This window comes from Chlamydotis macqueenii, chromosome 4 (assembly GCF_036417535.1).
Source record: "Chlamydotis macqueenii isolate bChlMac1 chromosome 4, bChlMac1.mat, whole genome shotgun sequence".
NCBI classification, from domain to species: domain Eukaryota; kingdom Metazoa; phylum Chordata; class Aves; order Otidiformes; family Otididae; genus Chlamydotis; species Chlamydotis macqueenii.
Window position 1 is genome coordinate 36,392,769 of NC_141559.1, and position 20,110 is coordinate 36,412,878.

Sequence of the window (20,110 nt, forward strand, 5' to 3'; positions counted from 1 at the left end):
GAGTGGAATAATACTAGTTTGTTTTAATAATTTGAGATAAATATATTCTCTTGCAAAATTGCACTGAACTGAGATTAATAGATGGATTCAGTATCTACTATGTGTTCTTATTTATGTTCTTGAAATCTAGGTATGCAAAGCTATTTGAAATCTTGGTGTGGATAAATTACGCAATTGCTCTGGGAAAGACTTTTGATCCACTGAATTTCCTTTCTAGATTGAAAACCTGGTAGCTGTTACACCTTAATTTTAGTCTCTTTTCAGTGTGAGGGACGATATCCAGTCTCTCTGATCTGAGTCTCTCTATTGTCCTTTGTTACAGGTTGCGAAGATGGCACAGTCCGCTCTTGTGTCGCTACTGCTGGCAGCGTAGAGTTTAAGACAGCGTGATTATCAGTTGCTGCTGCGCTCGCTATCTGATGTTTCAGACCGATTCAAGGAAGTAACGCTCTCCTCTTTGGAGAGGCCGTAAAATGCATGTTATGAATTGTCTCTCCTTGGTCAATGATAAAGAAAATGGGGCTATCCCAGTTGCAACGGGATTAATGAACGAGGATACGACAACAGCTTCTCAACCTTCCCAACCTGCCGCGCCACCGCCCCCTTCGCCATGTCCCCTCACAGGGGCGCCCCCGGCCCCTCCGCTCCCCCCAGGGATGCCGCCCCCCCCACCGCCCCCTCCTCCGCTGCCTGGCCCAAACGTACCTCTGCCTCCGCAGCTGATCAATGGGCATGACAACCACAGCAAAAAAAAACGAATGCGGAGCTTCTTCTGGAAAACTATCCCTGAAGAACAAGTCCGTGGTAAAAACAACATCTGGACGATTGCTGCAAGACCGCAGTATCAGATTGATACAAAGACAATCGAGGAGCTTTTTGGGCAGCAGGAAGAAACCAAGCCCCAAGACCCCCGAAGTCGATCTTTAAAGTCTTCATTTAAAGAGAATAAAGAGGAGGTAAGAATTTAAGTAAAACCTCTCTTTAACATAATGCTGTAGGAATTGATGTGAATTCTGACTCATCTTTGTCTCTTTTTCTGTCGTGTTTCATCCTTACAGCAAATTTGTCTTGATTTGAAGGGGAGGGGAACGACAGGGAGGGTAAACTCTTTGTTCTTAGTGGCACAGATTTGTTTTTCAAAGAGCTAAGTGTTTTATTATTTTAAGTTGGTAAGCGCTGTGATTTGATCACCTGTTAAAATAAATACAAGTAAGCGGAGGGAGCTGAAGGCATCTGTGTTTACACATGTTGGATAGCCCTTGAGTTTTCAGTGTGAAACATGGGTGTGTTGTATCTTTTTAGCTCTTCCACTGTGTCTGCTGTGCAAACCAAATGTTCTGCATGCAAATGTGCACCAGGTGGGAGGGAAGAGAATCCTATTGCAAGGGTTAATGCTGTAGACACTCTTGATGTCCTAGAGACATCAGGCAGGGAAGTACCAGTATGACAGCAAGGAAATAAAATATAACATAGCGATTAAGAGAATTTTTTATGTAATGGTAAAATTTCAGCTTTCATAAACATTGCTTTCTTGCTAATGAAAACTTTGTCATTTGCCCTGCTTTTTCTGGACACTAAAATAACCTTCCAAGAAGGTCTGAAGGTTGTTCCTGATTTGTGTTCTGGTGGTGAGAAGGTATATAGCAAACACTTTCAGGTTCAAACACTCTCCAGTGAACTGATAAATAGCTTTTCTAGTTCTTAGATCGTGATTTATAGACTGCCTCTGTGAAGCTCAAGCCTCAAGTGATCATTCTGTGAAGTAATTGGAGGGTTGACATGCAGATGTAATCACTGCTGTGTTTGTATACATGTTAGCTTGTAAACAAAATGCAGAGGGCACAGTGTTGAGAGATGTAACAACGTAGCAGTTTTTGGTGAGAAAATAGGGACTTGATGGTATCTTGTGGGATTCAGAAGATGTTAAAGTAAGATCAGCAGGGACAAGGTGAGAAACCAGCATACTGATCGTGTGCATGTTGTACATAGACTAAAATAAGGGGTTTGAAACAGGCATGTGTATCGCAGACTCGGAAACCCTGACATCGGGAAGGTGTAATTGGGGCCATCGTCAGAGGTAGTCATTAACCTCTGCGCTGTTTTCAGGCTATGTTCATCTTTGAATCAGGACCGCAGTGAGTGGACTTCCTGTACTGCCTACAGACGTACACAACTCCAGCTCTGTGGATTTCGTTAGAAGTTCCCCCTTTTTCAGGACTGCTGTGTGGTGAAGATCCCGTTACAGTAAAAACGATGAGAAGTTTCATAAACTGAATGTGGCGTCTACTGTACAGTAGCCAGGGCAGAGAAGACCCCAGCGTGCTCCAAAACTCAGGCATTTTCATGTACAGCTTGAAACTCAGGGCATCCTGTGGAGGTTAAGAGCAGTGTTAGAGATTAAAATTACAGGCCGGCAAAACAAGAGTTTCACCGAGATACAGTGCCTTGGAAACAAAAACCTGCCTTGCTACAAGTTAATGTTTTCATGCATCCGTCTAGAGCCAATACGGTCGTCCAGTGCATCTCTACGACCTGACGTCTGTCCGCCCTGGTTCAGGGCTCCCACAGTGCCTTTGCACAGGGCAGGCAACAGGATTTGCCTCTGAGTTATGCTTGTGCCACTTAAGCGACAGAATGTTCAGCTCTGTTGCTAAGCTTTGTCAAGCGTGCTGCAGCAGTGTGTCAGACAGTGATGAGCAATTTAGAGTGTGTTAATGGACTTTGCAGTGCTAGCTGCTTAGTAAGGAGGGAAGGAGATAATCCTGAAGAGCTATGTGCTGTTGGAAGTGCGGAAGCACAGGTACGCAACAGCTCACATGCTTCACGTTACTACAGGCATCGTTCAGTAAGAGTGCGGAGATTTGACGCATAGGCAGTGTTTGTGATTTCTGTCATCCGTGCTGTCAGCTGCTGCTCGCTTACTTTAATGGTATGATGGGTGTCCTCAGTTCACTGTAGGAAAACCTACGGAGACTGAAAGGAGCTGGGGGCAGGCTGAGGTACACGGCATCCGTGTGACCTTGTGGAGAGGGCATTAGCGTGGTGCTGAGGAAGCTGTACCTCCGTTCTGGCTGCGTCACTGTCCTGACAGGGGAAGGTGGACAAGGCATTTTGTGTTTCAGTATCTCTGTTCTTTTTGTGTAAAATACAGTTGATTTTAGAAAGTATGGTCTAACAGTGAAAAATGTTCTTTGGAGTTTAAGTAGTCGAATTATTCCAATTGCTGTAGTGTATTAACAGTGAATTTGCAAGAGAACTTCAAGTGCCTAAATTCAAGTACTGCATAGATCCAAATCTGGAAAAAACAGCATGCGTCCAAAGTGCTGTACGTGGCTGGAGAGTCAGCTCTCTTGGCTCAGTGGGGTTCCTCTCGGGGCAGTGGCACAGCTTCAGTGGGAGCAGTGAAGGGCCACTCGTCAGCCAGGGTTGAGGGCGCTGCCCCAGAGACTGTGGTGGAGATAGTTTTCGTACCTTCTCCAGAGATCACTGTTGATTATGAAATCATAGGCAGTTGTGGAAAAAGTTCTCTCATTGTGTAGCAGCTTACTAACTACACATCCTTTTTAATTCCTTGCTCACCGGTGTTTTATACAGGGAATTCAGGTGCCCAACACAGGTTATTGAACCCCGATTCTGGGGGCTCAGCACTAAACGTCGTCATTGTAACAGAAGTACCTTTTCAGATTTGAGTCAAACTCCTACAGCAAATGCTTTCCTTTTTGTAAACAATCTCTCACCAAACCCTTAGGAGACTAATTAACATGTTTTCTTGACTAAAGGCTTGATTTGCCCTACGGTTTAATGTAATTTGAGCCTCTAAAAAATAGGGGGTGTAGAGTTAAGTGTACACACCAATTTACTTTCCCCATCCTTTAGTGGTGTCACAGTGTGGCACAACATAGGCTCCCCTAGGCTATAGCTAGCCAGGCAGTGGAGCGGGCAGAACAGCTCCAGTTTCCAACCAAGGGAGCTGGTCTTGCTTGCTCCTTTGAACTGTCCCTCTGTCCCTGTCCCTCATCTTTCCCCATCTGTATGCTGGCTCTGGCATACATTGGACCCTCTGTAAACAGATTTAAGTCAGTACAGAATGCTGTTTAGGTTTTCTGTTTGTTTTCTGCTGTGTCAGTGAGTTTTGATGGCTTGTGAAAGGGCACAGTAAATTCCAGAGCCTGGGCAAGGGGCTAGTGAGAGGAGGAGAGAAGGAAGATGGAAGGAGCAAACAGGATGTCTCTTCTCCCCTCTCCTGGCTATGCCCTCTCTCTGTTTATCTTGTGCTGGCTCTGATGCTCATTCCACCTTCTTGAGAGCTGATTCAACCTGTTAATCCAGCAGAGGACTAACACAGCAAAAAAAACCAATGAAATGAGTACCAGTGCCTGCCTAAGGGAAAGAGCAGGCTAGGAATGTGACAGGGAGGATGACATGGAGCGGGACAGCCCTCTAGCAAGCTGCTAGGTTCACTCTGCCATACTGTGGTAGTGCACCTTTCCTCAGCTACTCCAGGCAGCGCGCATGACTCGGAGAATAGAGGCCGAAATATTAAACTCAACCGTGATGGTTAGTGTGTTGTAAAGCGAAGTAGAAGCTGAAGCAGAAAGCTGTTTATATCCTTCCTAACCTCTGCCTGTGTGCCGAGCCTGCGCCGCCAGGCTCTTCCATGCTTGCTGTAATTTGTAAACTGTGTCTCACCATGTGAAACCCCATTGTTCTTATCCAAAGAATACGTATAATGTTTTGCTTTCACTCATCTGTCATAAATCCACTTTGTCATCTTCCTGTTCCTCATTGACAGTCTCATGGCAATAAACTCCTATTGCATTTCGGCAGTCACTACAAAGCCAGTATTGAAGTAGGGCTGTTTGTGTCTCGCAGAACACTCTGAATCTTTCCTGCTGATTGCAAATTTCTGTCAGAGTTCAGGAGCAGACTTCCTCTTACCATCATCACAACTTCACCATGGTACTCTAGCTAATATTCCCCTTCTCTTAGTACATCTAAAACAGTGAATATTTCAGTGGTGGATTAACATTTGTCAAACTGATGCTGTTATTACCCTACATGATCTGTGCCTGCTGCAGATTTCAGAAATATACTCAGTTGAATACTAATTTGCTTCAGTGGTGAGAAGCAAATTCATGAGTGAATCAGCTGTTCTTGCTTCCAGGATTGCGCTATTTATGAAGGAAAGGTGGCAAGTGTGTGAGGCAGTGACATTTACATTGGCTGGCAAAGTGCAGATGTTGAGATAGTGCAGAGTATCTGAGAGAACTGTAGTATTTCAAGAGGAGGATAAATAAAAAAATAATCATTTTCTCTGGCAGGGGAGTTGAAGATGAGAATGGAGAAAGCTCTCCTGAATTTATTTAAAGTCTATCATAAGAAACCATATGAGAGTTTTCTCTGGCATAGAGGATCCCTGTGAGACTAGGAAAGTCTCTTCTCAGTTCTTGTAGTCCAGTGTAACTTCTAGAGTCAAGAAGTCAAAGGATGTTAGTGGTGGACAGCACTTTAACGTCTCTAGGTGTTGAACATAGTTTTGGAACATGCTGTGCTAGCACCAATGCCGAAGGTGTGTATGAGTAGAAGATAGGACCAGATTTTACAAAAAGCTTGCATAATCTTTAAAGGGTACAAAGCGACAGCTTGGTAGGAAGTCAGATGCAGAGAGCTTTCTGCAAGGACAAAATCAAATGGAAGCTCAGTGGGGAAGAACAGTAGACATTAGGAACAGATGTTCAGGCTAAGATTGTGAATCTAATATGCAGCATGGTACTGAATGTGAGACGGAAGATACCGTATTTGTGTGCAAGGAGTAGGAACTTGTATGTACGGAGGATCTGCCAGGTTCCACTTTTCTCCTCCTTGTACTCCCATCTGGAAGCTCCTTGAAAGTAGTTAAGTAATGGCAGCTTTTTCAATCAGTTCTGGTTATCTTGAAGGGGACACCAGGCAAAGAATGACTAGAAACTTAGCCATGTGTTTTGATTGTGTGCTTGAAGAAGAAAATGGGAAAAAATAGAGTACAATCATATATGGAGCAAGAAGTATCCTTGTACTTAAAATGAGGAAACAGTTCTGACATTTAGTTATGACATTTGTTTTATGTTGTGCTGATAAGGCAAATGCAGCTGTATATGTTGCCATCTGTTGTTTTTCTTCAAGAGAAGATGTTTAAAAAACCTCTAGTTTTGTTTGAGGTTGTACTGTAAATCTGAATTGTGCCATGGAAACCAAAGGTTTACCCAGCTGATGGTCACTTTTATTGTCACAGTTACCAGCTGTGACTGAAAATACTATGTACAGGTTAGCTGTGAAAACGAAAAAAAAAAAAAAGAAAACAAACACCACTACAACAAACCAAATTATAAATAATGATGGCAAAGGTTATAGGCTTAAACTAGTACAGAGAAATTGGAGAATTAGGAGTGAGCAGAGCCATTGGAGACTGGAGCTGCAGTTTGAGAGGTCACTGAGAGGTCCCTGCAGTAAAACGTTTGAAAAAGATCAGATACTGCAAGGGGAGAGATAGTTGAACCTGTCCTATGCTAAGGGGCTTTCCCTTAATGATCTGTTGGGGGCCTCTCAACTCCTAAGATAACAGAAGAATAAACCACAATCTGTCTTCTTATTTTTGCATTTGCTAAAACTGAAGGGCTTCAGGCTGGCAATCATCTAATTAAAACTAATACCCTGATATTTCCTGTGTTTTCCAGTATTTGCTGGTTTCGGAAGAGAGCAATTCCAAAATTTCAGAAAACCTTTTAATTTGACTCACTCTTTTCAGCAGATGAGGAGGCTGTCTCTCGGGTGTTTGCTGAGGATTGCACATTAATCATACCTGTATTTTCGCTGTCACCAGCTCACTGCAGGCTAGTTCAATTTCATGATGATGCCAACATTGCATTTATTTATTTTTATATATATATATATTTCTAATCTGTGCACTGTCACAGAGATCAAGACACCTGTCCAGTTTTCAAAACCTCAAACGTCATGTGAGTCCAACAGCAGTCGTGAACATCTGTGTGTACTGAGTTGGTTTATTGTAGCAGTCGGGTGGCACTGCTAACGTGAAACAGTTCTCTTGTCCTTGTAAATCTGAAGACTTTTGTAGCTGTTATCACCAAAATAGCTGTGGTAAAATTTTAACCTTAAGGACATGATTCGCTAGAACAACACAAACATCTCAGATTTGAATTTGTATGCCGCTACAGGAAGAAAAACAAATATAAGAAAGAATCAACACTTTTATTTAAAAAAAATAAAATAAAATTAATTACGGGAAAAGAGGTTTGTTTGGGTTTTTTTCTCTACTTAATCTCCAGAACTGTACAAGTGAGATAATATAGCAAATCAACTTTAAAATATAAAGCAGGGAAGAGTTTTATCTTATTACGGGTTTCTGTTTGCTTCTAGGTAAAGCAAACAGATTTGAGCATTATCTGTCTCAGGTTTTGATTCAAGATTGACTTACTTATCTTTCCATGGATCAGCGTGGCTGTTAGTTCGCATGAATGAAATCAGTAGCGCGTAGGGATCTCTGCTCCGAAAGCCCATCCTCACATTTGTTACGTAACCTCTGAAATGCATTTGTTTTGAAGTGTGGTGCTCACCAACTGTGAGGCCTCCAAATGCCATACAACATATTACATGATGAGCAACGTTTTGCAGATGCAGCTTTATGAAATAAGCAAGAAAAATGTTTTTACTTTGTAATGCAATTGAATTTACCTTGATTCCTTCCTTCTATAAATGTTGCTATGGTTTTTTTTTTGCTTCACTTGAAGAGAGGTGTTATGGATGTGCTGTGTATTTCCCTGGTAAAAACTAGTTCTGTAATATATGGTCTTTGTTGAAGTGACTCCATGTGTTCATGTGGCTCGTGATTTGGTGGCGACTGCAAACAATTATCTGTAGCAATTTGAGGAATGATATCTGCATTAGATGCTTTTTTTTTTTTAGATATTAGTAGATTAATCTCTTGTTTTCTCTCTCAGGTTTCCATTTTGGATGCAAAAAGAAGTATGAACATTGGGATATTTCTCAAACAATTCAAAAAGTAAGATTTGATTTTTCCATGCAAGCTACAGATGTGTGAAATTCTTTGTAGTTCTCATCAACTGTAGTGTTTATTGTGCTCAGTTCTTTGTGGAGTTTACAGTTCTATACAAGTTTGTTATAAGTAACCACATTTCATAATTTGTTTTCTAATATGTTTAATTTTGAGTGCCATTAGGACTTAGCACTAAACATTCAGAGTTTGCTACTGTTAGACCAATTGAAGATATAGTTAAGGGAAGCCCTTATGTCTCTTCTAATACTACATGAGAGCTGCTTTGCATTGTCTGTCTGTCTTTATAAAGAATTAATAGAAAGGGATGAGGTGAGGATTTTTTTTTTTAAAAGCAAGGTGATTTAGTGCTGTCTTTATTCACTGATAATGTTGCCCTTTGGTAAAAGCATCACTGAAAGCAGTGATAGAACAGTGCTGCTGCAGACATTGATACATAACCTCATTATAATTCCTTTGAGTAGCCCAGACACGTTTTTTTTTTTTTTTCAATGTGTGTAACTGTTCACTCTTCAAGTGTTAGAAATGTGTATGCTCAATTGTTTTTTCAAGGTCTGCTGAATCCATCATTGAAGATATTTATCATGGAAGAAGTGAGCCCTATAGTTCTGAACTGCTGCATGAATTTCTTAAATTATTACCAGAAGCAGAGGAGGTAAATAATGGTTTTACATGGAACTTATTTTTTGTAGAGTTCTACTGCCTGGGATTCCAGCTGGAAGGTCTGTAAACAAGGAATCCCAAAGTCTTCCTGAGGTCAGGGGATAGGAAACCACCGAGTGCAAAGGTTTAATCTTCATTTGACATGTGGTATTGAGGGTGTAGTGTAGTCGTTCCCTTCTCATCACATAATTTCAGATACTTTTGAGGTGCTTCTTAGTGCTAAGGTATTTTTGCTTCTCTGATAACCATTATGATGTCCCTTTTAACCCATAAACAGTTTGCCAAGACCTGGAACCCTTCTATGTGCAGTGTAGATAACTGCTCTGGCAGGTCAGAAAGCTCAGAATCAAAGTAGATCCTAATGCAAATAAACTGAGTTACACTTCTTCTGCATCTACCTCATATTTTGCCATTGCAGTGCCTGCAAGTTGATTATTGGTAGCCCTATGCTACTTCTCCTCTCCCTTCTGGTTTGCTACATGCTTGGTACATCTGGGATCTGCCTGCTCCTAGGCCCAGGTCATTGAATTCCAACATGAGACAAAGGCTGCTCCGCTGTGCAGCACCCGCAGAATTTGCTAGCATGGCTTGGTGCTCCAAAGGAAACATGTTGGAAGGCACAGAATTACCAGCAGCGCTTTCTGCAATGTCCTCCTGCTTGCTGTATGACCAGCATGCAAGTGCTGCTTTCTCCCCTCCCAGTTCCAACCTCCAAGTCCATTCACATGATTAAAGAGGTGAAGCTTCATCGACTGACCTGGGAGCCCTGCTTAATGATGCACAGTTCCTTGTCTGCTCATGTATTTGCACTGACCCATTTGTATGTACTTGGGAGAAATGTATACCACAAACTTGACAAAATTAGCATTAGAATTGCTTGAGTGCATCGTATCAAAGCCATGTCTGAAAGCTGGGAAATTGCTAGTTAACGTGCACCTATAGATCAACCTCAACTCACATGCTTCACCACTTCAAGGTCATACTGCAAAGCACTGTTTCCTCTGTGCAGCCGCCAAGCTCAGATCCAGTCAACAGCAAAACACGTATTATTTTGCTGTCAAGTATATAACCCTAAATTGGGCTGCTTTTGCAGGGGATCTTGTTATAAGTGTGTTATGTTATTATAGTTGATTAATATGTTTTTTTAGAGTTGGGGGATATCAACAAGCTGAAATATAATTAATCTGAAAAAAAAAAAGAGGTGGCAGTAGTTCTGGGAGCTGAAAACTATTTCCCCTTCCATCTTTGTTTGAATTTCAATACATATTCCTGTGTTTAAACAGAATTTATCTCCTTCCTCTGAAATCAGTGTCAGACAGAGGAGAACAGTGAAGTACTAACTTAAAGTAAAGAAAGTGACTTCTAGTTAACTTTGGATTCAGCAGGTTAGACTGGCATAAAGGTTTGGGTTTTTTTCTTTTTCTATTGCTGGTTTAGATCTTGACTGTTATTTTACCATAAGCAGAAAATCTTTCAAATAACTTACTCCTATGTGATATAAATGTTGTAATTCAGGTAGCATTGTAATGTAAGTTGTTTAATTTTATTTTTTGGTGCACGACAGTAGTGAAAATGTGCCCTTCTGCTATTGGTAGGTAGTGCATGGTTTCTGCATCTGGAGGAGATTGTCTGCAATACTCAGCTAGACACTTTAGATATCCACTATATTATGCTGAAAGTGAAAAGGTATATTTATTTCCTAGTAGATGATTTGACAACTGGCCTGCCCCTCAAGATAGTGGGGCCACAGCGCTTAAGAAGTGCTTTTAAGGAGGTGCTTGAGAAATTAACGGAAGAGATTTCGTGGTGCAGAGGAGTATTAGAAATTACGAGGCATTAGGTGTTAGATTTGTTGCTATTCCCAAGGGAAAGCTGGAAAGAAGCTTATTCCCAAATTGCAGGTATTTGTATGTATTTAATTATTTCCATGCTTCAGAGATCTCGCTACTTACCATCAGGAAAAGGAAAGACCCCCTTTTCCCTTTGCTGTTCTCCCTGTAATTGTTTAACTTCTTGGGAGATTTCCCTGCTTCTGGGAAGCACCACAGTAAGAGCTGGAGTGGGGCTGCAGGACAGGAGAAGGATCCCAAGTGTGAGGACTGATTCTTCTGCTGGTATGGAAAAATGTTTCAGTGCCTTCATGCCCTCGTGCTTTAAGTGTTCAAAGAATAACTCATTTATTGTTTGAACTCTAGACTCCCAAGTCCAATAACTCATTTTCTGCTGTGACTCCTGAAATTTTAGCATAGTCGGTTAAAAAATGCATTCTCTTTAGGAGCCTTACAGCTTTTATTGTTCATCTTTCTCAACATTTTTTTTCCCTAAATGTATTTTCATTATTCTCCTTGTATATCTCCATCTTTTTTGTTAGTTTATTGTCTGCCTCCTAGTCTGCATACCTGTCTCCTAGAATACTGATTCACTGTTTGCTAAGGGGAAACCATCAGAACTATACAGTCCCTCCCCACATATAAATAATCTAAAATCAGGAGAGATATCGGATGAAGTGATGTTATTTGTTGTGCTGTTCCCTGTTCTGTTTCGTAGTCCCTAATTTATTTTTGATCTGATGGTCATATCACATCAGGTAGCTCTGGCAAGGTGTCATCGCATCGGCATGTCCCTGTAGAATGTTGTATCCATCCTCAACAAGGGTTTCCTGGGATTAACCTTAGATACTTCCCGTTCTTCTAAAGACATGCTTTGTTTTTGTGAGGATTTACTCTGAGCAGAGACTTAAGCAGTCATATCCTAAGAGGTTAGTTGTTATTCAGTTACCAGTGCTAACTGTCTTGGTGTAACTGTGGGTGGGCTTCTGCAGTTCCCCTTTGTAGACTCCTCTTTTCAGCAGCTCAGCTATTTACAGTCACGTTTCCCAGGAGCACAGTTGTCTTGCAGGTTGGAATGAGCCAAGTACCCCCTGCCAGGGGTGTGCTCCATCCACCCCAGTAACTGTGTTTGGAGAGGTCTTCTACTTTTTCTTTTATATGCTAACGTAAATCCTTTGTAAAAGTGAAAGGAGGGGAGAGAGCAACACCATGCCCGTCATAGCTGTAGAAAGGGCAACTCTGGATTGTCACGTTTCTTACTTTTCACCAACGATCTTTACGGTTTATCTGGTGTGAATAAACAGTGGCTTTATACTCTAATCTTATCTAGAGGTGTTGTTATATATAGTCACATTACCTGAATGTTCCCCTGGCCACCACTCTGACGTATGTAACGTATGTAGATCATTTTAGTCTGTATTATCTCGGGCACCTGCTGGACGTTCCAGTGGCTTTGAGATGAAACAGCTTTTTTAGAATGGAGGCTAAGTATTCGGGCAAACAAATACATTATTTGTTCTTTTTGCAGTATTGTAATGTGACAACTCTGTTTACATACAGAAATAGATGTCAGTACTAGTAATTCTCTAACTGTTCTCTATGAAAAATCCCAACAGCTATGAAAGCTGTTGGGATTTCTGTGTGTAAGTGGAAAATACTGGCTCTTTGCTGGGTGTTTTTGTCAAACTCAATAAGACTATTATTGAAATATTGGCACTGCTGTGAAGTTTTTTGTCAAACTGAAAATGTTTGGGTATTTTCTAATGTTTAGTTTTAAAAACTTGAGTTCTTGAAGCTGGCAAACCTTGCTCCAAGGTTCCACTCAAAGTTTTGTTCAGGGCTGTGAGTGCGGCACCAGCACCTACCCATCACACAGTGGTGAATAAAAAGACCAAGTAAAGGTATAAGAATTCTCAATACATTAATAAGTAAGATGAAGTCAGTGATTTTGTGTAAGCCTTGTTATAAGTCCTGCTGTTTGTACCTTACTGTGGTTAGCAGTTTTGTCAGACAAAGAAATGCCTGTTTGGTATCTCCTCTGCTTCATCCGTCTTGCAGTTCGTGTTTTTTTCCAGGGAGCCTTTGTCTTGACTGAAGCAATGGCCTTCTCTGCTATATCAGTTCTAAAAAGAGTCCTAGCTGTTTCTTGACGATACCCTGCTAAATTGTCATTTACTGCCATCGTGACCAAAGCAGAGGAGAAGCTTTTCGCTGCTTTTACGTGCATATCATTGCACTCTTCAGCAGGCCCAGACTGATAGAAGTTGAGAGTCCAGTGTTTAATGAGCTAGAAAAGCCAGGATTTGTACTTTAAATACATACAGAAGAGAGCTTATCATACTGCTGATCAGCTCACCCACACGCATGAACACCCAGGTTATCAACACAACGTCTTAAATTCCTTTATAATGTCTCAAGCCTGTCCTTTGCTCGTATACTCTGTTTTAAAACCCTAGTCATCTGTCACCTGCTTTACTGGAATTGTTTCTGTCTGTCACCTCTACCCTTTTCAAACCATGTTTGTGTAGCTAACTGCCCCCGCCTTTCCTCAGCCAGTGCTGTATATGGCTTTCATCTCCTTCTTTTTTTGCCTCTTATGATAAAAGCAGGTTTTTCTCCTTTTTTTTTTTTTCTTTTAATCATTTGCTGATAGAGGTTTGCCACTGCCCAAGCATGTGCCCCATAGTGCTTCCTCACCTAATACATTAGTTTCTTTCCCACATGCCCTTGTAGTTCCGTTCCACTGGATGCCTTTTGGGGTTTTGGTATTTCTTAACTCTGTTTTTCTTTAGTGCTGTGAATGATCACAATGGTATGAAAATATTAAAAAAAAAAAAGATGAAATGTTGACTCCTCTGGGCTATTGTACTTGGCTTTACTTATCTATTTGTAACGTGGGGAATATTTGACATACCTGTTCTATGCCATAAAGTACCATCCCACTAGTTGTGAGTAAGTGCTACTAGTACCTCAAAAATAACTGAAAGCTTGAGTGGCAGGAATGCAGTAGCTTTCCTGTCTGTAAGGAGTGATGAGATACTTGCAATAGGCACATCTACTCCAATTCTTCACAAATCAAATCAAAGATCAGGCTTTCTCTGCTTCTTAACTGTTTTTAAAATTAAGCAAATTACATATGTGAGAACCTTCTGTATCTAAAATCTGGTTTAGTGTGCACGGGCATGCATGGACAGTGCAAATGCATATTCCATATACAAATATAATGAAAAATTAAATTAGTAGCTCTGCACCCACTTTGAGTAATACAGAACTGAGCACACATGTAATTAAACTCTCTTGCATGTATACATTACACTACCATATCTTGGTACATGGCTGCATATTGTTATGGAAAAGATTTTATTGTGCTTGAAGAGAGGCAGTCAAGGCCAGAACTGACAGAGTTATTCATTGCAATTTTAAAATAAACCACATTTTTTAGCTCTTTTGTGTTCTCAGGCTAATTATAAACCTATCTACTATATCTGTTAACATGATTAATAGTGAACATTGTTGTCAATCCCCATAGTTTCTTTAGTTCCTGGCTGCATTTGGTATTTGAGTTTGACCTCCACTTCTAGGAGCCATCAGAGAATTTCGGTTCTCTTTGGGAACTCCTGGACAACGTGGCTGCAGAGAGAAGAGGCCAATCCCGCTGGCTTTTGAGTAGCCTCCCTTGGAATGTGTAGGGGCAACCATCCAAAATGTGTTTCAGTAATTTTTAGCTTTGGAGTTCAGAAGCTGTTATTTTAGTTTATAGGTAATGTCAAGTAAATCAAGTAACTTTTTTTGTTCCCTGCTTCATGGTGAGATAAAAGGTCTTTTTTTTCAGTTATGAAGTTTTTAATAAAGAGGGAACACAAATTGTTTTCACAACTTTACCTTAGCTATTCTCCAGAATATTTACTGTTTTCAGGCCAAGTTAACAGAAGATTTAGTTTCTTGTCTCAAAAACTTAGACACGTATGGAGAACCAGGCTATGTTGTACTGAATTCCAGGATGAAAAGGACCTTATAACTCTTGTGTTTCTGTGTGTCTGTTTGTGGAATGGGTCACTATCCTCCACCTTGCTTGAGGTTTGGGCCTTTCAGGTGAGCTTCTTTGCTGCTTCTTATAAAGATAGTTTTGGACATCTAAGGCAAAAACAATGGAAGTTAAGATGGTCGATGCCCCATTCAAGGGGAATGGAAACATTCAAGGCCAGGTTGGACAGGGCTCTGAGCAACCTGATCTGATGTGAGATGTCCCTGCTCCTTGTTGGGGGGGGTTGGACTAGATGACCTTTAAAGGTCCCTTCCAACCTTAACCATTCTATAAATCTGTGGCTGATGTAGGATGGAAGAAGTGTAACGAGGCAGTAAGCACATCTTTCTTTTAAGGCTGATTACACAGACTGTCTTGGGTTGACCGCTGCCAAAGCTTTTTGCATTGTGACATTCACACCCCGTCCTACCCATCAGAAGGCAGCCTCGTCTTCTGTTGTGCATGTATAGGAAAGTTCCTTCTCTAGATGAATTCTAGGATTTAGTATTCCCTTGTACCACTCCAGGCATTTTCCATAATATAATAGAGTAGAAGAAAGATGATGTAATCCAGTGTCTGTAAAATGCTTTGAAAAGTTCAACACTTGGGAAACAAACTTCACATTGCAGCATTAACATTCCACACAGATAACATTGATTGCTACTTACTGTCAAAAGTATATTTAAATATAGTACAGGTGACATGAGTAAGTTAATATTCCTGCGAGTATCTCAGGATCTCTTGTTCTTTACTTTTTGTGCATGTAAATCTTAAAATTGCGTTTTTTTTATAATTGCCCGTGGTTTATACAATCTTGAGTTTGGTGATTTGGGGTGGTTTTTTTGGTGGGCTGCTTCCCTCCTACCCCCAAGATCTGAATGCCTGTATCCTTTTCAGGCAAACTTTGATATTGGAAGCACACTAAAAGTTAGGTTGGAGAATTTGCAATTATTGTTGTTTAGGTTGCAGACGGCTATTTTTTGGAAGCTAAGGTAAAGAATGCCTGCAAAGACTAATTGAGATTGTAGATATCTTCCCACCCCCCCCCACTTCATCATGTAGGAAAAAGTGTTTATTTTGGTTCTGTTTCTTGCTCATTTAACACCTTAGAAATATCAGGAATGTCAAGTCTGGTCTGTCCTGTTTTCTGTTGGCAGACTTCTGGAATGACTGTAAATTAGGAGTTTTCTTAGGCCTCAAAAAAAAAAAAAGGGTATGCCATTTATCTTTAGAGGGAGCTTTTGTCTGAGTGTCATGAGTTAAATGCGGGGGGGGGGTGGTTGGTTGTGGTGTTGGGAAATGCAGTTAGATAGCCTGAATAAAAATTGCCCTTTGATTAGAATTCTTGGTCATGTTTTTGGGTGGTTTTTTTTTTTCTTTTTTTTTTTTTTTTACAATTTGAAAATGAAGTTTTTTGTATTTTAGATTTAATTTCTCATTTTTGTTTTCTGTTTCTTAATGTGCACTCAACATTTCTGCTTTTTTATGATGTGGAAAAAGACTGTGAATAAAGCAGAACAAAGCTGTTAAAAGAATCCTTTTTTTTCTACTAGTCCAGAAGTTGTTCTAAATCCCTGATTTAGCGTAGCGTATGTTGTCTTCCACTACAAATCAGTTACCTTTTTTTTTTTTTTACTGTGAAATCAGAAAAATAATATAAGTTATTTGAAACCTGATGCTTTAGAAAACCTGTGGATATCTTGCTAAATTTTGGCAGCATGCAAATAGTTGATGCCCTGATGTAGTGTGGCTCTTTCCAGGGTAGCTTAATATGCCCTCTAAAACTGAAGACCGCCTGTGCAAATGTGGTTATGAATGGACTTTAAGTGTAATGTTGTAGAAAGGAAGGATGATAGGCTGGTGTGTAAATCAGTGGAAACGTACAGCTGATACGGGGTGTGAATTTGTTGGTTGGATGAAGAAATAGTGAAATTGAGAAGAAGCTCTGCTTTTGGACACAGTTGCTGTGTTGGAAAATGTAGAAGAAATTCCAGTTACACTTAAACATATGCGCATGGATTTTTCAGTTCTTCTGTATAAACAGATAGTAAGTATGTGGACAGATCTGTGGCTGCCAGATCATGCAAATATATGGATTTTAGTGGAGCTGGGAGGGAAGATTGACAAAATTAATGCGGTGCTGTTTCCTTTGCATGTAAATGGTGTTCTGAAAGTACTGAAAGCAAATAACTTACAGTGTGAGATGGCATTTATATTTAAAATATTTTGTACGAATGAAAAAAAGTAAAAAACTCAAGAGCATGAAGTTTACCCCTTAAGAGAGTTTTAGAGGAAATGGTTGAAGCAAGTATCTGGAAAAAAGAAAAGGTAACTTAAACTTTAGCTGCATTGTGCCAGAGAGATCTAGGCAGTCGTATGCTGGAAATGCTGAAGACAGTTAACTTCCAGCTATGCCGAAGTGTGCATCACAGTTATTGAAGAGTCCAGGATCATTTTTCAGATAATTGCTTAAGCAGCTATTTCCTGGGAGAACAAAAATTCAGCTAGAGAACAGCAAATGAACCAGTCAGAAAAAAAGCCAGTTCTCCTGAGCAAACTCAACAGCAGTGTCGTAAACGTAATGATGAGAGCAGTCATTGATGAGAAATCAGAATGATGAATTGGAAATCAGATATCATTGACCAGAAATCAGAATCACCAGTCAGACTGGTGGCATCGTATTTTTTTCCGCTAGACTGTGTAGATAGATTTTTGGGAAAAGAGTGGTTACTGGTTTTATTTTTTTTTCTGTTTGAGGTATCTGCAAATTACAGGAGCTTGGACAGTGAAGCCGTTCAGTCATTCACTGAGTGGACTCTTTAATGCTTCCTGTTAAATTTACTGCTTTTCAAGATGTTTTCCTTCCAAAGTCAAGTTAATCTTGATCTTTGATAAAGTTCTTTGCTCGTGTTTTTTTCTCTTTTCTAGGTAAAGAAATTTAAAGCCTTTGATGGAGATGCATCAAAACTGTCTCAAGCTGATTCCTTCATGTATTTGCTAATCCAGGTGCCAAAGTAAGGAGATAGTAGGTCTATTCTGTTCATGATAAGTGTTCTTTTTTGGTTGTCACTTCTAAACATGTTTGTTTGTGTGCTCCAGCTATGCTCTTAGGATTGAAGCCATGGTGTTAGAGAGGGAGTTCTCACCCTCCTGTGCTTCTCTACAGGATGACATGAAAATTATAAGACGGGCAACAAAAGGTAATTAAGCATGTTGGGACATGCATAATACTCTTGTTTTTGTTAGCATGTTAATTAGTCTGCATTATGAAGACCAGAGCTTGAATTTCAGGTACCTTAGCTGTTGAAAAGAAGCGAACTCCTCTCTGACAAATGCCATCGGGGTGTGCCTGGCGAATCTTTGCTTCCAAAATCAAAAATCTGGAGGCTTTGGACACACTAGCAATGAGTTCATGACCAAAGCTTGCCAACAGTGTATCTGAAATTGACAGAAGCAAAGGCGTCTAAATTAGGATAAGTTGTCTTTTGAGTATGGTTTGCTCCTTCATGCATCGCTTTCTCTCTGATTCAGTGCAATTGTTACACCTTTCTGCTCACCCTTTCAGAGATCCGTAGAGAAAATCACTGTGTAGTTTCCAAATTTCTCTATATGCCCTTGCCTTTTGAGTTGGCAGTATTGATGGGCTGAAATCTTTTATTGTAGAGACTTAATACTCTTTCTGTTCCTCTGTTTTATGATTTTGTTCTCTGTGTTTCTCTACATTTTTATTTTGTTCTCTACATGTTCTCTACATTTCCCAAGTTTTTAAATGTTGCAGCTGGTTATTTGTAAGGTAATCTGGTGTCTTCTACTCTGCAGGAAAATAGTTCATTTCCTGGTTTCATTTAAACATTAATGCTGACCTTTTCAAAATGCCTTGAGTGCCTATTTGTCCTGTTTCTTAGTATGAAATTCCCATCTCATGCTGGCAATTCTTTTGACAGGCTACTAGAGCACTGTTTAGACTGCTTCCAGTGGTATAAAAAGGCACAGTAGTAAAAATGAGCACTATGAGAACTACTGCTTAGGGTAGTAATTTTTAGTGAAAGGAAAGGGAGAAAAGCCCTGTTGTGTTTTTCCTACCAGTGAGGATTGAACTGGTCCTTCTTGACTCAGAAAAATGTGCCTTAGCTTAGGCTGAGGTTTGAGTTTGGCTTTATATTGGGATCTCTTTCAAATCATTGTTCTTTCTGTTTTGAGCAACAGACATATGTGAGGGAATATGTTATGTATAAAAGCAGCCGCACCCTCTAGTCCTTCATGTCCTTCACCCAGGACATCTGTGAACTGTTTAATTCCTTCCCTCCAGAGGAGACACTTTGGTCTCCAGCTCCTGCACCAGGCCAGTCATGCAAATCTGACTGACTGAGCTTCCCTGTTTTCAGTCCACTTGTGTCATGTGCTCTCCTCCATTTGATCTTTTCACTTCAGGGTTTGTTGATAGCCCGAAGTTGTTTAGGAATTACGTCTGCTTTTCTATTCCTATCTCCTATGTTTCTTTCCTTGTAATTAGACTGAGAGAATATTTACTTAAATTCTAATGCTGATAATCACTAAGGATTAGGATGGTCTAAATAGCCTGATGGATTCTCATCTAGCCTGCAAATGGATGTATCTAATAGTGATGCTGAGCAGGCTCTTACTATGCAAAATCTTCAGTTGTTGCCTTCTCTCCTTGGCCTTATGAAATTTGTTATTCTCTTTTGTATTCTCTCCTCTTTCTTCCTCACCTATAGCTTGTTAGATCAAATATTATTTAATTAGTTCTGTGTTTTTAGGCTGCTAATACTGAAATCCAAAGATACAAGGGCTGTCTGCTTCCAAAATGATAGATTAGTGTATTGTGTTGAGCAGTTAAATGCAGGGTAAAATATAGAATGTGAACTTTGAAGCAAAGCAATTTTTAAAAAATATTTACACAGCAGTCAAAAGGATTCCATCTTTTATTATGTTCATCAGTGTAAAATATATTACCTTACGTTAAAACCAGGTCATGTTATTTTTTTTTTCCATACAGGAACTTGTAAATTTGGCATTACTTGGTTTGCTCTGCCACTTGTGTAATGCTGATTTATTAACTCTTTACAGTTCTGAATTTCTGTATCTTACTTCTAAGGCACTCCCTCCCGGTGACTTTCAGGCACATATATTGTTTTGTGTTCTCGTGTGGCTGGATGAAAAGGTTTATGGATTCAGATAGAGCACTATTGTGCATTTTGAAAAAAATTGAAATATGTACAAAACAGGTGTCTGTGATGGAAAAGCTTTAAAAGGCAGTTTTACTCCATTTGACTCTTTGCATCACACAACTCTGTGCTAAATCATCTTTGATATGACTGAAGTAAAATAAATGCTGCTCTGAGTTGGTGATCGTACAGAAATAAAATGATGATTCATAGTGAGAGTGGGATAAGCGAGAAAAATTTAAACATTGCCTGTTATCTTTTCAGACCTGATGGCTAAGTCTCCCAAAAAAAGAATAATTGTTCGAAAGCCCATTCCTGGCAGATGGCAAATGGATCA

General features: G+C 40.1%; 1 protein-coding gene across 1 annotated transcript in view; it reads left to right on the forward strand.

Moving 5' to 3' along the window:
• Nucleotides 1–362: 362 nt before the first annotated feature.
• The window catches only part of FHDC1 (FH2 domain containing 1), a 33,468-nt gene continuing 13,720 nt past the window's right edge, over nt 363–20,110 (forward strand). The window contains exons 1-5 of the mRNA XM_010122516.2: nt 363–956; nt 7,998–8,059; nt 8,624–8,726; nt 17,516–17,601; nt 17,687–17,787. Coding sequence (XP_010120818.2) covers nt 474–956; nt 7,998–8,059; nt 8,624–8,726; nt 17,516–17,601; nt 17,687–17,787 — 835 coding nt within the window. The 5' untranslated portion in view covers nt 363–473. The remainder of the gene's footprint in view (nt 957–7,997; nt 8,060–8,623; nt 8,727–17,515; nt 17,602–17,686; nt 17,788–20,110) is intronic.